This window comes from Vidua chalybeata, chromosome 22, assembly GCF_026979565.1.
Source record: "Vidua chalybeata isolate OUT-0048 chromosome 22, bVidCha1 merged haplotype, whole genome shotgun sequence".
Lineage (NCBI taxonomy): Eukaryota > Metazoa > Chordata > Aves > Passeriformes > Viduidae > Vidua > Vidua chalybeata.
The window spans coordinates 4,673,294-4,691,187 of record NC_071551.1 but is presented as its reverse complement, the minus strand read 5'-3'; the positions used below and the strand labels follow the sequence as shown (position 1 = coordinate 4,691,187).

Genomic DNA, 17,894 nt, shown 5'->3' with positions numbered 1-17,894 from the left:
TGTGTGTGAGGAAGGGCTTTACTCACACACAAGGACTCTGCTGCTACCAACGCAACAGATAAATCTGTTGCAAATCTCTGCAAGGCTGGTATTCAGTTGGACAAACACACACAGACACTGCCTTGGAGTCCACAATTACACTTTTTTTTTTTTTTTCTTTCATACTGGTTACTTTAAAATCTGCAAACAGCCATCCCAGCATTACATGAGGTCCCCAAATGTCCCAGTGGCAGCACGGCCCGGTGGGACCCCCCCCCACCCTGTTTGGGGGCCACAATCACCATAAAAAATAAACCTCACGACCAGAGGTTCTGAGGACTGGAGTCGTGATTTCGTTACGGATTATTTGGGTTCCAAAAGCTGGTTCCAGCCCCACCGATGTGTTTCTTGGGGGGTGAATGCATCAGCTTTCTGCCCCCACGGCAGAGGGACAGATGTGACAGCTGCTCTGCTGTCACCATCACCCCCCTCCCCGTGATGTGGGGGTGCCTGTGGGCAGGGGGTGTCCTTTGGTCCCCGAGGGGGGACAGGGGAGCTGACCACAAGCAGTGATTGCCCAAGGATGAGCAGTGCCCGCCGCCTGCCTGGGCGACCCAGGGCAAGTGACACGGGAGTTTGTGAGGGGGGTGTCGGTGTGGCAGGGTGTCTGTGAGTCCATAATCAGCCTCGTGGGTGATGGTTTTTAATCAGAAATGTTCAGTCTTCACCCAGTGCCCCTCTCCGTGTGCCCTGGCAAGTCGCTGCTCCCCGGGGGAAGCAGTGCAGGGAACCAGAGCCCTTCCCGATCCCCCCGGGAGAGATGATCTGGTCACTTGGCTGAATGCAAACACAAAACCTGCTCGGTCTGCCTGTCTGATGAGGGGAAAAACCTCCTTGATCTACGCTGAGTGTCCTTTGCTGGATGTCCCATCCCTGGAAGTGCCCAAGGCCAGGTTGGACGGGGTTTGGAGCAGCCTGGGATAGTGAAAAGTTCCCTGCCCATGGCAGGGGTGGAACGAGACGATCTTTAAGCGCCCCTCCGACCCAAACCATTCCCTGATTCTGTGGCTGATTAAAGCCCAGCGCTGCTGCCAGGTGGCCACCACTGTCGCAGCCCCCACAGCCAACTCGCCCTGGCGTCACTTTGGCGCTGGTGACCAGCTTTAATTCCCTGGCACGCTTGGCTGAGCACTCCCCACCCCCTTGCAACTGCCTCCTATTCCAGGAAGGAGCGCAGGAGCTTTTGCCTCACTTTTCACAGAGCTTTCAGCAGCTCCAATGTCATTGCCTTGGCGACCGGGACGCTACTCCAGTGTAGTGCAGTAAATAACGTAGATCCTCAATCCCAGGCCACTCCTGTCTGCGGGAGACCTCCGGGGGAACTCAAAACTCAGGTAGGAGGGGAAAAAAAAAGCTACAAAAAGAAACCCCTTGCTCTGGGTGGGGGTGAGTTTCTTGATAACGCGGCTGGAGGATGATTTGCGGCCGCTTCGCTTCGTGGGCTTGTGACACAACATTGAAGTGTCTTGGAAAGTTTGCTCCCAAGTGGTTTAACTCTGGAGTGAGAGCACTTTTGGAGGAGCCTTGAATGGGAGAAGCAGCAGAGGGGATGGATGCTGGTGGGATGCAGGGGCTGGCTGGCTGCCCCAGGTCCCTGTGCAGGCAGGGAGGGGGAGCAGCGGCCTCAGCCTCCTGCCCCATCACGAGCTGCAGTCCGAGAGGATTTCTCTCCAACCTGCCTCCCCCTCAGAAGAAAATTGTTGATTAAGCTGCTGGACCCCACGGAGGGGTCCTGAGATTCGAAGCGTGCTGCAGGAAATCTCGCTGGCTCTCCATTGCTTTTACAAACCTCATTTTGCAGGTGTGAATTTAACAGTCCGGGACAAATGAATGATAGCACAGGGCAGCGCTGGGCTGGCAGCATTCTTTTCAAACATTAAGTTGTTTGCTGTGGGCTGGATGAGCTTGATGGATCTCGTTGTGAGGAGGAGAGAAAGTCCAGGGGCAGTTCTCAAGTCATGGAGCAGCTCCGTGTGAGAGGTGGAAACGGCTCTCAGAAGTCCTGCTCTCCCAGAGAGTCCTTAGGAATTAGTCATAGCCCTGTTACATCGGCTTTGTGCATTTATCTCCCCTTCAGGTGGCTGCAAAACGCTGTCATGTTTCCTTCTGGGCTGTTGGAGTGGCGGGATAGCAGTGAATCACCAAGTGATAACAAATACTGAGCATTTCTGGTGCTAAACCCGAGCCCCAAAGTTGATAGTGAGCTCAAAGATGCTCCTTCCAGAGAGTGCAGAAACTCAGTGCAGGCAGGGAGGGAACTCAGCCAGTTCCCAGCAAGGCTGAGAGCCCACAGTGCCCTTCACCATCCTCATTGTGATGAAAAACGTTGAGCTTACAATCACTCTAATAATTTATTAGACCTTATTAATCATCCTGATATTTATTAGAATTTATATTTTATTTATTATGTGACCTCTGTGGTCACAACACATGAGTGGGGCAAGGTTGGAGAGACTGAGGTTCATCTGCTCTGCTTCCCCAGGAGTTGTTCTCCCTTACTGGGGGTGCCTGTAGAGACCTTGGTCCGTGCTTTTCCTTTTCCCTCTGTCTCTGGGGCTGGGTTTTCCACAGCACCATGGAAAACTGAGTACGTGGAGCTTTTCCATACTAATCTTCGGGAACTATTTCAGCGGCTGCTCCCAGGGAAGCTGCACGGGCAGGGGGAAGCGGAGCCGGTGCGGCCCCGCCGGGTCCCGTGTCCCGGGGGTGGCAGCCCCGCCGTGGGCCGAGCGGGGTCCCGCGGGGAGCAGAGGGGGGGGATCGCCTGTTGGCAGGTTTTCTCCCCCCGCTGCCGGGCTCTTTTCCCGTGTGCAGTCTCCCTGCAATGCCCTGACTAGCAACAGAGGGAAGCAGCAACCCAGGGAACGCCGGAGTGCAGCTCTCCCAGTGAACGCCGGCAAATCCCACCGGCAGCCCTAGATCACAGCACCAACCCCCTGGTTTGCACATTTTTGGGTTTTTTTTCCCCTTAGAAACCAGCAAGAAATCCAGTGCAGGTCCCCCCCATGAGCTGTGCCAGCCGTGCGAAGCATCCCCCAGTGCCTCCCTGCCACCTCGAGGCAGAAGGGATGGAGAATTCCTTGCTGCACCTTTTCCCTGGGAGAGGAGATCTCCACTTTAAGAAGCACTTTGGGGTCTCTGCAGGTGATAATCCTCCTGGGGGAGTCTGGCTGGAGAACTCTTGCTGGAGGAAGTCAGGATGAAACCTCAGGTCTTCCCTCTGGTGTGGGGAGCTGGGGATAGCAGGGAGCTGAGCTGGGCTGTGGCTGGTCCTGAACTCAGCCCCAGGTGCCATTTGCTCAGCCTCGGGCACAGGAATTGCATCCAAGCCACCAGGAGTGCTTCCAGAGCAATGCAGAATTAGGCTCTAAGGCTCTTCCCAATTTACCTTTGGTTTTGATGTTGCACAAGGCTCCCGCTGCTTCCCACAGGGTGACTTTTCCTTCTGCAGGACCTCACCATCACGGTGCCTTCCCAGCTTCCCAAATGTGAACGCCTCCAGCATTCCCTGAAACGGGGCTCTACGTGGCACCTCCTTTCAGAGGGAATTAGATCAGCACCAGACTGATTTTGGGGAACAATTTTTTGTAGGTAAATTGGTTGGTAAATTCTTTACCAACCCAGGTGCTTGGTGCTGGGCTGTCACTCTTGCTGCAGAGGCGCTTTCCCAGGATGAGCAGGGATCAGAGCAGCAGGGATGTGCTTCCACAGCACCCACCACTCCAGCTTCCTCTTGTACCCCTTGGTTCAGAGCTCAAACATGAGAAGACGCTGGCCTGGCTTTGCACACCCACGTTGTGCTTTGAAAAAGTGAAAGGGAACTTCCAAAACGCCCTTAAAATAGTCAGATTTCTTTCCTTTTGAAAACGAGAGCAGCCACGTGGTTAGAGCTGGTGTCACCCGTGATGACCGCACAGCCGGGGCGGTGCAGAGGTGCTTTCTCCTCGGGAGGAAAAGGCCTGGCTACTTCCTGAAGCTGCTCTGGGCCAGGGAAAGCAGCATGGAAGAAGGGTAAGGCCGCCAGCAGTCCCGTTCTGTCACCTGCATCTGTTCTAGGCTTTTCTTCCTCTCAGAGCTGCCCGTGGGTCCTTTCGTTTCTCTGTGTGTCACACGTGGGATGAGGAGGGATGGGAGGACATCAGACTCTGCTGTTGGCTGTCCCTGACATGGGAGCCGTGGGGAACGAGCCCTCCTGTGCCCACCTGTGCCCACCTGTGCCCTCCTGTGCCCTCCTGTGCCGTGAGAATTCCTCCAGGCAGGGTGGCTGCGGACGCTGTGTTTTGTGGAAAGCAGCTCACGGGATCTTCCCTGCTTTCATTTTAACTCCTCCCTGCAGCCACCCAGTGCCCAGCTGAGTCAGAGGGGCCCAGGCCACCCGAGCATCCCTCGCTCAGAGAGCAGCTGCCCTCCCTCCCGCCCAAAAGGCAGGAAGTGTCGGGTTTTCACTATGACATGTCGCAGCTGAGACGGGATGCTCACACCAGCGTGGGTAAAAAGGACAGCCAGATGTGCCTGGGGGTGTCAGCCAGGGCAGGGAAGAGCTCCTGCTGCTTGCAGGGAGAGGGTGAGGGAGGAGGATGATGGTTGCCCATAGGGGAAGGCAGCACGAGGCTCAAGATGGCTCCGTGAAACTTCCGGCTCCAGCTGCTGGGTCTGAGAGGCTCTGGGCACGCAGGGAGAGCTGGGCTGGGCTGCTTTCCTCCAAGAATCCTCCTGCAGGGACAAGGGGAACGGGCTGGACTGAGCGTGGCTCTGGTTATGACTGTGCAGCAGCATCCAGGAGGATGAAAATCGGGTTCATTCCGCTGGGTCATCCCTGCCTGCTGCCCTGGCCTGCACTGCTGGGGCTGTGGGCACTGCCCCCACCGTGGGCCACGGGGGTGTCCAGTGTGGTCACTCATGATGGGCTCTGGTCCTGTGTGTCCCCCACAATGGTTCTGGGGGGCTCTGGTCCTGTGTGTCCCTCACAAGGGACCCTGGAGTCCCTGACCTGTGTGTCCCTTGCCGTGGGCTCTGGGGCTCTCTGGTCCCTGCTGTGCTGCTGGGAGGGAGTTCGGATTGAGGGATTCCTTGGACAGCTGCTTTGCTGGAGTGAGATGGCTCAGCACAGCACAGCTCAGCACAGCTCAGCACAGCACAGCTCAGCACAGCACAGCACAGCTCAGCACAGCTCAGCACAGCTCAGCACAGCACAGCACAGCACAGCTCAGCACAGCACAGCTCAGCACAGCACAGCACAGCTCAGCACAGCACAGCTCAGCACGGCACAGCATGGCACAGCTCAGCACAGCACAGCTCAGCACAGCACAGCACAGCACAGCACGGCACAGCATGGCACAGCTCAGCACAGCACAGCTCAGCACAGCACAGCACAGCACAGCACGGCACAGCATGGCACAGCTCAGCACAGCATGGCACAGCTCAGCACAGCTCAGCACAGCACAGCACAGCACAGCACGGCACAGCACAGCACAGCTCAGCACAGCTCAGCACAGCTCAGCACAGCATGGCACAGCACAGCACAGCACAGCACAGCTCAGCACAGCACAGCACAGCTCAGCATGGCACAGCACAGCACGGCACAGCACAGCATGGCACAGCACAGCACAGCACAGCACAGCACAGCACAGCTCAGCACAGCTCAGCACAGCTCAGCACAGCATGGCACAGCACAGCACGGCACAGCACAGCACAGCACAGCACAGCTCAGCACAGCACGGCACAGCTCAGCACAGCACAGCACAGCACAGCTCAGCACAGCACAGCACAGCACGGCACAGCACAGCATGGCACAGCTCAGCACAGCACAGCACAGCACAGTTCAGCACAGCACAGCTCAGCACAGCACGGCACAGCACAGCATGGCACAGCACAGCATGGCACAGCACAGCATGGCACAGCATGGCACAGCACAGTATGGCACAGCATGGTGGCAGTGCTAACCCTGCTGTTTCCCTTTGCCTCCAGAGTGATTTATCCTCTGTCGGACTCCCCCACTGTGAAGATGTCCCAGTCATCCCCAGCTGACGAAGGCCCCACGTTCGAGCACCTCTGGAGCACGCTGTGAGTGGGGTGTGATCGTTCCCCATGGGGGGTGTTCGGAGGCAGCAGTGGCTCTTTGACAGAGACAGATTTCCTTTTGCATCCTCTGCTTTCCACAGACGCCTTTGCCACCTGGCAGATTTTGCTCCCTGGTTTCAGACTCTGCTCAGGGCATTCCGTTTGCCATGTCTCTCTCATGGGTAGCTCCTTCCTGGCTGCAATGCTCCAGGGCAGCACGGAGGCAGTGTCAGGGCCAGAGCAGAGCTCCCCTCAAGCTGGGACCCTTAATTCCAAAATTTAACATCTTCCAGCCCCACCAAGATGTTTGCAAGTCTTCTGGCCTTTGAGCTTCATGCTCTAATCCAGCAAGGGAGAAGGATTGTGCTTCATTTAATCTTCTTCCTCCCTTGGTCCTCTCACGTAAAGACATCCCAAGGTGACAGATATGCTGGAGTAGCTGGGTGGATGCAGAATTTCCTACATCTACTGCTCTGCCAGGTGGAAATAAAAGCAGAGGATGGAGGAAGAAGTTGGGAAAGGGACAAGGTTTGAGGGGACTGCAAGTTGCTGGGGGGGTGGTGGTGGCACAGACTGTGTTGGAGAGCTGGGAGATGACTGTGCCCTCCCTTTCTGCTCAGGGAACCAGACAGCACCTACTTCGACCTCCCTCCAGCCAACCCCAGCAGCAGCAATGAGGTCTCCAGCCACACGGAGGTCACAATGGACGTGTTCCAGATGAGAGGCATGACTGACTCGGTGATGGTGAGTGTGCTCAGACAGCAGGGATGGGGACCTGAACCGGGCACACACTTGATTTCCCTACAGGGGTGGGCTGGGGGCTCTGGGGGAGGCACTGGGGTGTTTGCTGGTTCATAAACCAACCTTGCTGGCACTGGTGCAGGGTTAATCAATGGTGCAAGGGTCAGTAAACCTGGCTATTTATTGTTAGATAGCATCAGTGGAGGCAGCAGCGGGGTCCCGGAGCTCTGGGGGAGTACAGCACAGCAGAGTGTCATTTGCTCCGGGACAAATGCTGTGCAGTAAAAGCCATTTGTGAGCTGCTGCAGAGGCAGAGCTGCTGGAGGGGCACGCTGAGCTCGCAGCTCTGCTCCCACCACAGCCCCAGGTCCGTGCTGCTGCCCTTCCTGCCAGAAGCCTTTGCTTCTGTCTGAGACAAAGTCTTGGAAAAGCATCGCGGGCGTGCAAGACATCCCGGCCACTCGTGTGTGTTTGGCGGAGCCCGGGAGCATCCCTGAGGCTGCCCCGGCTGTTGGCTGCATCTCCCTGCGAGGAGATGCTGTTTCCCTCCGAAAAGTCGCCGTTTCCCTCCGAAAAGTTGCTGTTTCCCTCCAGAAAGTCGCTGTTTCCCTCCAGAAAGTCGCTGTTTCCCTCGCTGACAGCTTGCCTCCCCTCCCCCAGCCCCTTTTCCCTCGCTTTCCGCTCGCTTTCCCTCCTTTCCCCGGCCTTTCACAGCGGGCAGGAGCCGGGCAGAGTGCTGCTAATTGTGGCTGTGCGCCTCGCTGAGTGAGCCCTCGCTCCTGCTGTAACCAAAGCCGAGCCCAGCGGGGCCGGAGCAGCCTGGGGTGCAGGACAAGAAGTGCTCTGCTAAGGGGATGCCAGCGGCCCGAGAGGAAGGCAAGAGAGGGGAGAGGCTGTGGAGGGACCACTCAGTCCATGCGGATTCCCGCTGTTCTTGGCACACATTGGTGCCAGAGTGGTGCTGATGCTCGGTGGCACTGAGCGCGTCACCCCAATGCTCTGTCAGGCATCTATCCCTGGCTATTCCTGTCTATCCCTCTAGATATCCATCCATCCATCCATCCATCCATCCATCCATCCATCCATCCATCCTCACCCATGTGTGTCTATCCATCCAGATAAAGACAACTCCTTATCTCCCAGACACGGAGCTCTCGCAGAGTCCCTGCCCGGCCTGGTCAGTGCGAGGCTGGGCACCTCAGTGTGCTGGTGACAGGTGCCAGCCCAGCAGATCTCCAGCCCCGTGTGGCTGGAAGAAGCTTTTGGGAGCGGGATCCGGGCAGGCTTGGTGGTGGAGCTGGACCCCTGCTCTCCCTGCAGTGGCAATGGTTGGTATCGCCCAGTCCATCACTGGGCAAGCTGGGGCCTGCCCTGTGCTTTAATGAATAGTCATGAGGGACAGAAGGGGTGGGCCCCGTTTTGTTGTTGGATGCAGCGAGTTGACAGAACTAAGGGAGATGAAAAAAGCAAGAAAGCCAACAGACGGCGGCACACGGGTGGCCAGCGCAGCATCCCTGGCGCTGCCCGCCCGGCCCCGCTCCCGCGCTCCTTCCTCCCGCCCCGGCCGCCGCCCCGACCCCATGACTCCCGGGGCAGGAGGCTTCCCCGTGCTCCGTGAACCCCGAGACAACTAAAATGCTCTACATCAGCGACCCGATGCAGCATTACACCACGGTAGGTGCTGCTTGCTACGGACGGGCTTTGCTTTGATGCTCTTCTTTGAATTATCCTCCACTTCTGGGGCACCTGCTCTGGCTCTGCCTGCCCAGCCTGGCTGCTGCTGCCCAGGATGCTCCAGGGGTTGTCCCAGTGCATGCCCGTCCCTGTCCTGCAGCTGCTGGAGGATCTGGAGCTGGTCCAGCCCTGCTTGTGTTGGTGCAGGATGCTGCAGCCTCAGCAGTCACTGCTCCTCTTGCTGCTTGCAGAGCCCAAGGTGTGATTTAAAGCTCAGGTGCTGGGCGTGCAGGGTCCCTTAGCTGTGTGTGCACAGGTGGGAAGGGTGTCAGCCAGAGCATCCATCCATGGAACACCTGGAGGTGCTGGACACCACCAGCACCACTTTGTCATCCCAGCTGAGCCCACACCACATGCCTGCCTCCCCAGGCAGGCTTCCTCTCCCTGGTGGGAATCTCTAGGAGGGCCGGGTAGGTGAAGCTGTACCTGTGCTGCAGGTAATACATTTCCAGCCCTGTCCTCAAGAGCTGAGGTTGTTTCCTTAGGGAAAAGGGGTTTGTGTCTGTCCCTGGCATTCTGAACCGTCCAGCACAGGCGCAGAGGGAGCTGGAGATAGAAGGAAATCCCTTCATTCCTCGGTTTACCTTAAGTGTGTCGGTACCAAGCCCGTGTGTCCCATTGTTGGGGCTGTTCCATGGGAGGTCGTTGCTGCAGTTGTGTGAATAATTATCCCTGTGTGTGTATGTATATATTTACACACACACACACACACAAACACTCCTGCCTTCGATTCGTCTTTTAGGGGAATGTTTTCACAATTTCATCAGTTTTGAACAGCAAGTCTGTGGTTTTGCCCGCGCACCTGACTCTGGGTCCCTCTGCCAGCAGATCCCAAAGTCTGGGCACTCGGGGTGCTGCCTCTTGCTTTGTGCTCAGGCAGCCCCGCTCGGAGCAGCCAGCCTGGCTGGCAGAGGTGATACCCTGGGTCTCATATCTCTCCATTCTTCCTGAGGGGAGGTTTCCTCCCACATGGAGCTCGGGATGCTCCGTTCTGCGGTGGGTCCCCATTCACTTGCCCATTCCCAGCCACAGGCTTCAGCCATGAACGGTCCTGTCTCAGCATGGGAGCAAAACAGCTCAGCCCTGATCCTCCTGGATCAGCTGGGCTGTGAGCAGCCCCATCCAGCAGCAATCCCTTTTCCCTTGCTGCTGTTCTCCTGGTTGATCCCTCAGCTTTGCCTGTGCCACCTCCCTGGCTCTGCCCTGCCCGCAGTCCCTGCAGCAGCTGCATTTCCCAGTTGGATGGCAAGAGCTTTCCTAACGTGCCTGTTTTGCCAGAGTTTCTCATAAGTTTTTCACCAGGTAAAGCCTGGATTAAGGAAAGCTTGGCTTGTCTTTGGCTGGGCTATTTATAGAGCGGTGAGGAGGAATAGAGGGATTTGGGCACATGTTTTAGGGGAGAAAATGGCTGGATGCATAAAAGCAAGTCAGATCTTGTTCAGCATTCCTCCAGTTAGTCACAGGCTCCAACGACCTTGTGAGAGATGCAGGCAACAGGAGAACTTCCCTGGAGAAGGATGATTGCCTTTAAACCATTCCACATCGAAGAGGGTTGGGTGAGGTTGGGATCCCAAGTTAAAACACGTTTCCTGATTCCTGAGCCGTGAGCCTTGCAGCCCTTTGGAGAAGGCTGAGCCTGCTGGCTGTGCCCATGGCTGCTTCCACAGCTCTTGGCTTCCCAGAGCTGCCCCAGTGGGTGCTGGGGACAGGGACAGTCCCTGCCAGGCATGAGGGCAGTCTGGGGGGCTGTCCAATGCTGGGAGCCAGGATGACACACAGCAATGCACCCAACACTGACCGTGGTCACCAGCACTGCCTCTGGGGCTGCAGGGTGAGAGCAACCCCTGAGCAATTCGGGAACTGCAGATTTCTGGGCAAAAAAACCATCCCACTTGCTCTGAGAAACAGTTGTACTTGAATCTGATTTTCTAATGAAATACTAAGATCACTTTAGCTACACAGCTCTTGGGAATGCTGCTGTGCTTGGGCTGTGCCTGTGGGCAAAGGAGCTGCCAGCTCTTACTGGAAGAATCTGACAGTAATTGGTCAGAGGAGGAATAAGGAAAAAATTGTAAAAAGTCATTATTTGGTCCAACGGGACTGGAATAAGAGCCGGGACCTGCCTAAGTGGGTCCATTTGCCCTGTGACTTTGCTGCAGCGCTCTGCATCGCAGCCGTGTGCTTTGTAGGTTTGAGGTTTCCCCCAAATTAGAGCTGCATCAGGCACTGGGAGCAGATATCCCGCTGGGAAACCAGCTACAAACCACTGCTCGGGGCTGGCTGGCTCAGGGAAGCCCGGGAGTGGTGTGGGGTGTGTGTCCCTGACCAGGGAACACAGGAGGGACAGGCTGGAAAAGAGGCTGGAAAACGGGACGGCCGCTCGGAATCGCCGTCGCGATGTCGCGATGTCATCGCCAGGGACTGCTGCTCACCTTGGCAGGGCGGCTTCACCGTGCTGTGGCACTCTGGCTGCTGGAAGGGACAGCGGGGAGCAGAGCCCTGCGTGCACGACAGGGCTGTCACTGCCCACCTGCAGCGGAGCATTTCCCACACCTGAGCAAAGCCCACAACATCCCTGCCCTCTCCCCGCTGTCAGAAGCGTGGCTTTCCCGAGGCAGGTGCTCTAGAAATCCGGGACTGTGGCACCTCGCTGCCTCCAGCGAGGATGGAGCAGCTCGAGGGGGGTGATTTAAGCGCACGGATTTTATCCCTCACACAAGTGGTGACCTGTCAGAAAACCCGAGCCACCCAGACCAGCTCTTTTGACTCCCCTCCCGCACGCTGGCCCTTTAAGGAGGCTGTAACAGGACACCCCAGCTCTGGAGAAAGGTGGCTGAGGTTTCCCTGTCTCTAAACTGGCTGGTGTTTTCTTTTTTCCCTCCTCCCCTTTTCCCTTCCTCCAGTCCCAGTTCAATTTGCTGAACAACAGCATGGATCAGAGCATCGGCAGCAGAGCAGCCTCCACCAGCCCCTACAGCTCCGAGCACACCTCCAATGTCCCAACGCATTCGCCCTACTCGCAGCCCAGCTCTACCTTCGACGCCATGTCCCCGGCCCCCGTCATCCCCTCCAACACCGACTACCCTGGTCCCCACCACTTCGAGGTGACCTTCCAGCAATCCAGCACCGCCAAGTCAGCCACCTGGACAGTAAGTTGCATTCTTCTACCTTGGCTGGGGAGATGCTCAGCACGGCCGAGCGCGTCCTCACCGCCAGCACCCAAGGCGGCAGCGGTGGGGAGGCTGGCACGGGGCAGCTGCGGGATGCAGCCACCACTGATGGCGACTTCACCGGCACAGGTGGTGGCCCTGGGAAGGAAAGCGTGCTGGAAACATCCGTGCAGGCTTTCCAGGGGGTTTCTCCCAAAGGGGTGTGAAGCACAGCGGCTGGATGTCACTTCTCTCGTGGCGATTCCCTAAATTGTGGGTAAATGTCCTCGGAAAAGAAATGTCCTGGGGAAGTACCTGCCTTGTTCTCACGGCGCTTCCCGGTATATTTGCCAGCGGGTGCTGTCAGAGGTCAGGCCGTGGGCGAGAAGGACCTTTGCTCGTGTCTGCCGGCACCGTTCCCAGCTGTGCTGTGAATGCCATTTACAGCTGTGCTGTAAATGTCATTTACAGTCCTTCTCCCTCCCGTATTACAGGGGTAACTTAATCCCTACAAGTCACAGCAAATAACAGAGCAGGATTTTAAGCGCAGTAGGTTTTGATGCACAGAGGGATGGCTGCACAGCCCCTGCTGTCCCCTCGGGAGCCGGGATGCAGGTTTGGTCCACGGCTGCTCCCACCGCCCTCCTGCTGCCCGGCACGGGAGAGCTCTGCGAGCAGGGACCCAGGGGCCGGGCAGAGCACACGGGAGCTGCTTTTCTTTTTGTGGCAAAAGGTCCTAATTTCGCAGCCTGGCTGCTGGCTCAGCCCGGCGTTTTTAAGGAGAAGCAGCACTTGTGGCCAGTGGCACAAGTGTCAATCCCGCAGCGGGTACCTCTGGAGTACCCGGGAGAGCAGCTCTCCACGCTTGAGCCGGGCGGGTTTTCTCCTCCGGGAAGCACTGGCAGAGCAGGAAGGTTGGGATGGGACGACTGACACCCCGCAGGAGCAGCAGAGTTTGACATTGTCATGGAACGGGCAGAGCAGCCCAGCGATATTTAAGCCCCGGGTGTGATAATGACCTTTGTTTGCGGAAGGTGACGTGTTTAATGGCCAAGACAGTCCCTGCTGCGGGAGACAGAAAGCATCCTCGGATGCTGTCGTGCAGGGACACCCCGGGATGCTCCCGGTTATCCTGGGGAGGATGCGGGACGGGACGGGCTCCGGCAGCGGCCGCAGCGCTGGGGCTGTGTCCTGCCGAAGCCAATGGGTGCGTGGAGTGGGAAAGCAGCAGCGAGCCGGCAGCGATCGGGCGTTTGAAAGCAGCCGAATTCCCGGCTGGTGCAGTCCAGCAGCTTCCCCGCGGGCGGTGGCTGCTGCTTCACACGGACCGGGGACTTGGGACAGCGCTGTGGTTAAGCGCCCTGCCCTCGCAGGGGTGTTGAGTCTCCACTCTTTCCACTGTCTTTCCTTGCGGCATTTCATTAGGAAGCGAGTGAACCGGAGGTCCTCGGGCAGGATGTGATTCCAGCCCACTCCTATCCCTGCTGGGGGATGACTCCTGTCAGCCGCAGGTAAAGCTGCACAGGGACCGGAGGCATTCCCGTGCCCTAAAGCGTCCGAATGGAAACCGAAACAAGGCAGTGCAGCGTGTCTTGTCCCGGCACGTAGGATGGGGGCCAGAACGTGTCACGATGCTCGCTTGCCACTGTCCCCAGCTAGGAGTGCTGTGGGATGGCTTTGGGGTGGAGCAGACACAGCACAGCAGGGCTCCCCTCCTGAAAGCCATCCCATTCCCCGGGATCTTTCCACAGTTCCTAAAGGGAGCTCAGGCTGTCTCGCATTACCCTGTGCTGACTGTTCTCCTGTAGCTGTGCCCCACTGGGAGCTCGGCTCTCCAGGACAGGATGTGGCTATTTTTCCCAAGCCTTTGTGGGAGTTCAGGGCAGGTAGTGCTACACGATGTCCTCCCAGCCTTGGGGGAGCAGCTGGACCCGGGAGCTGCCTGGAGAACGGGCTCATTCCAGGGGTGGCTGGGAGCATCTGTGGAGGATGCACCCACCAGCCACGGCTGCAAGGAGAGGTCGTGGGAAGGGTCCAGAGTGAGGATTTGAATGCCTGAAGTGGCTTTAACACTTGGGAAGACAGTCAGAGGTGTGTGGCCCTCTGAGCCACAATGCTGCAGTGGCTGCATCCCCCAGAGCAGGTTGGCTGCAGGGCCAATGCCCACCTGCACTGGAGCTGAGCCCTGTGGAGAGCAGCAGTGGGTTGGCAGCATCTGGCACCCTGGAGAGCACAGGGGATATTTCATTTGAAGCAGTGATTCCTGCAGGATTGCCAAGGCGGGTGCAGCATGTCCAGCCTGCCAAGGTGCCACATGAGGAATGGTCCTGCTGCGGTGACAGCTGGTGTCACTCCCTGTCCTCCTGGCTGGGGCTGTCACAGGCATGGTCAGTGCTGGAAGATGAGGCTGCTGCCTTCCTCCAACTCACCGTGAGCTCTGCAGTGCCACTGCCACACCTGAGAGCTCATCCTGGTTTAACGGGGAAAGGAGCTCAGCAAAACAAATGTGTTCTCTGTTGTCAGTGAACTCACAAATAACTGTGTGAGCCTCCACAGGAGCTGGGAACACACACCTAAGGTAAGGAAAAGCCATTGGGAAATGCAGACACTTGGGAAGGGAAGGTAAATGTCTGGTCAGTAGGGCTGGGGACAGAAAGGGACATCTGACAGAGCAGTGATGGCCACACCAAGCACAGCAGCACCAACCATCCTGGTGCTCTGCATGACACACGTGCTTTGGGGCAGCACTTGGGAAGAACCAACCCAGCCTGTTCCTCCTGGGGAAGCCTCGTGGCTTTTGGATACGCTGAGCTTTGCTGCACGCAATAATTCCTGCCAGGATGGTTGATCCATTTCCACCAAGCACTGACCACAAGCTCAGCAGAGCCAAGATGCTGGGCAGCATTTTGGAGCAGTGAGGGGTCTGCTGCACTGGAAGGAGTCTCAGCTGAAGGTCTCCTGCAATCTGGGGTTGAATCATGGACAATCTGACCACAGAGGAAAGGACAGCTGGTGAGCAGGCAATGCCAAAACAAATGGTTGGTGTGAGTCATCTTGTCAAAAGATTTGGCATCATTTCTTGATATAGTCACGAGCTTTGGTTGATGAAAGTGTGTAGCTCAATGGCCTCCTGGTTTTGAAGGGTTTTGACTTGAATCCCTCTGGGAGATGTGGCGTTACCCATTCTCCCTCACTGGGGAGAGGAGGCTCCTAAGGACCAGGTGAGCTGGCCCCTCTAGAGTGCTGGACAAACTGCTCTGCAGGGCTGAGCAAATCAGTGTCACCTGGGCAGGGGTGTCCCCAAGCCCTGTCCACACACGGTGCTCCTGCCCACACTTCAAACCCTCTAGTGACAAAACAGACATGGCCTGGGAGGGAGACGTGAAGAAAATGAATAGTTTGGAATGGATGCCTTGTAGAGCAATACCACAGAAACGTTCTGCATGGAAGTTCCCCCCAAGAAGAGCGAGGGCTCGATCGTGGTGTGCCCAGGAGGTGGTTCCTGATAGCAGCCAGCTCTTTAATCTAATAGCAAAAGACATAATGAGATCCAGCACTTGGAAGCTGAAGCCAGGCAAATTCAGACTAGAAACAAGGAGGTATATTTTTTTTTTAGCAGTGAGGATAATTAACCATAGGAACAATTTACCAAGGAATGCAGTGGATTCTCCCAACTCCTGAAGAATTCAAATGAGGAGGCTGCATATCTCTCCAGAGATAAGATGTGCTTTAACAGACACCCTTGACTCAATGCAGGAGGAGGAGGAAGGGGTCTGAGGGTAGCAGTGTGGGCATCAGCTGCTCTCTCTTGCTTCAAAATGCTGATTTTCTGATTTTAGAAAAGAGGTGAATGGAGAAGGGTGAAGCCTTAGGACCGACATTACCCATCTCTGTCCTCGCAGAGGGACTCTGGGCAGCGGTGGGTGACACTGGTGTCCCGACCCCCGGGCTGAGCTCTGACCAGCTCCGGACGGCAGCAGCCGCACCAGCCCGCACTGTGGGAAGCCCTTCAGGCTGCTGCCACCTCCCTTTTCATTTTTAATGGCCTTCTTATCGCAGAGAGCAACGGCCAGATGCCGAAAATAAGGTTTTCCCTGCGGGTTGGAAGCCCCCCTCTGGCAGGCTGCTCCGGCTGAGCACCGGGAGCTGCGGCACGGCAAGACGGGGCACGCCGGCATCCTGCCCGGCCGCCGGCGGCGCCGCGGCTCCGCTGCCCGGAGCTGCCCGGACACGCTGCCGCCGCAGCCCATCGCGGCGGTTTTCTCGCCGCAGCCCCTCGCCACGCCAGCCAGCTGGTAACTGACGGATAATTAGGATTTTTCTCAAGTCGGGTTGGCGGCGGAGCGGGGCTCCCTCCGCGCCGGACGCTGTCGCATGTGCCAGAGCTGCAGAGGCGTTAATGGGGTCTTTGGCCTCCCGCGGCCAAAGACACTGCAGAGGGACGTGGGGGCTCGAGCCCACGGTGTGGGGCAGCTGCCTGGGCTCACACGGAGCCCCTGGAGCCGGGGGGGAGATGGACAAACCCCCGAGCAGGCAGGCAGGGGGGTCTCTGACACAGGCATGGAGCGTCTGAACCACACCCAGGCTCTTGTTGCTGTTTCGGGCAGCAAAGAGCCTGCGGGGGAAAGGCTGGACAGGCGGAGAGCTGCTCCTGCTCCCATGGATGGCTGTCCAGCAGTCACCCACCGCAAACCAGTCTGCATCCCAGTGCTTGGCCAGTGGGAGATGGCAGCGTGGAACTGGTTCCACTCGCTTGATAGATCTTGCAGCAGGAGTGTGAGCACTGGGGAGCTGAAATGCTTTCTCTGGGCCTGACTGAATGAGGAGGATGGGAGTAACTGGTGTGCTGGGAGGCAGGTTCTCCCTTGCTGGTCGCTGTTTGTGGGTTTTTTGGGGTAGAGGCAGATATGAAGAGGAGGGAAAATTCTTCAGGAACATCTCTGTACCACAAACCCCCTCTGCAAACTCTCTCTGGCACCTTCCCATATCCCAGGGAGGTTGCTGTCCAACAGCCATGGCCTGGAGATGATTTGGGCAGAAACAGCTGAGGACACCCTGAATAGCTGTGCAGATGAGCGTGGATATTTTGGCGTGCCAGAAGTAGGAAAGCAACCTCAGCAGCAGCCTGCTCCAGAGCCCATCGAAGCCAACCTCTGGAGGCTTTCCACCAGCTCTCTCAGGGTGTGGATGAGGCTCCAGGAGCTCCAGACACAATGGAATTAAGAAAAAAGGCAAAGGAATTCGGTGTGTGATGTTCCAACACGATCCTGCTATCAGTTCCACTATCTTGAACGTGTCTGGTATGCACAGGTCAAGGGAATGGCTTCCTGGCAATGCTGCTCCATCGGGAAGGCAAAGCTCCCAAGCAGGAGAGGTGGGAGAGGGTTGGGAGCCCTGATCTCTGGTGCATGGGAGGGGGAAAGGATGCTGGTGTGCCCTTGGCAAACCCACGTGCTGCCCGTGCCCCCTCCAGGCAGTGGCTGAGAGAGAGCAGAGGAGCAGCCCCTCCTGCATGGCACAGCCCTCCTGGGATGCTCCAGAGCCAGTGGTTTCCCCCCAGATCCTGCTCTTGCTGGGCTGGTTTTCACATTTCCTTCCCAGCAGCAATTCCCAAGGCCAACTCAACCTCCTCTTCCCTTCCCTCTCCTTCCAGCCTGCTCCCTGCATCCTTGGCAGTGTGAAGTAACCTCCTTGCTGGATTTGTGGCTTCCTTTTTTGGGTGGGAGGGAGCTCCGGGCTGGCTTGGTCAGGGGACCTGAGTATCCACCACACAGAGGGAGTCAGACCTACCAGAAGAGATTAAACCCTCAGAGTGCCAGCGTTGGATCAGTAGTGAGTGAGAGATCCCAGCTGGAAGTTATTTTAAGGATGTGCTCACTGGGGAAGGCAGGGAGAGGAGTCCTTTGGGGATGAACCAAGGAATTTTAATTAGCAGTAATGGCATGCTAATTAGGTAGAAGAACACAGGCTGGAGCACAGGGAGCCTCCCTGTGCTGCTCTGCTGCAGGGCCCCGAGACCTCAGCGGTCCGTAGGGCTGGGGGACCTGTAGGGGACAGAGGTCCCCTGCAGCTGAAGATGGCTGGGGTGATCAGGGGGCTCTGCCTTGAGACCCCCTGTCCTGGGCACAGCTGGTGGTGGCTTGGTGTCACCCCAAGGCATTACTGCCATGG

General features: G+C 57.3%; 1 protein-coding gene across 6 annotated transcripts in view; it reads left to right on the top strand.

Moving 5' to 3' along the window:
* The first annotated feature begins 6,806 nt into the window (after positions 1 to 6,806).
* Positions 6,807 to 17,894, top strand: part of TP73 (tumor protein p73) — a 22,965-nt gene continuing 11,877 nt past the window's right edge. For 3 of the 6 annotated variants that reach the window (XM_053962554.1, XM_053962553.1, XM_053962549.1), the window contains exons 1-2: positions 6,807 to 6,843; positions 11,478 to 11,723. In XM_053962554.1, coding sequence (XP_053818529.1) covers positions 6,817 to 6,843; positions 11,478 to 11,723 — 273 coding nt within the window. In that variant the 5' untranslated portion in view covers positions 6,807 to 6,816. Of the gene's footprint in view, positions 6,844 to 8,475; positions 8,515 to 11,477; positions 11,724 to 17,894 lie in introns of those variants that run through there. The other 3 variants (XM_053962552.1, XM_053962551.1, XM_053962550.1) reach the window with 1 other exon arrangement.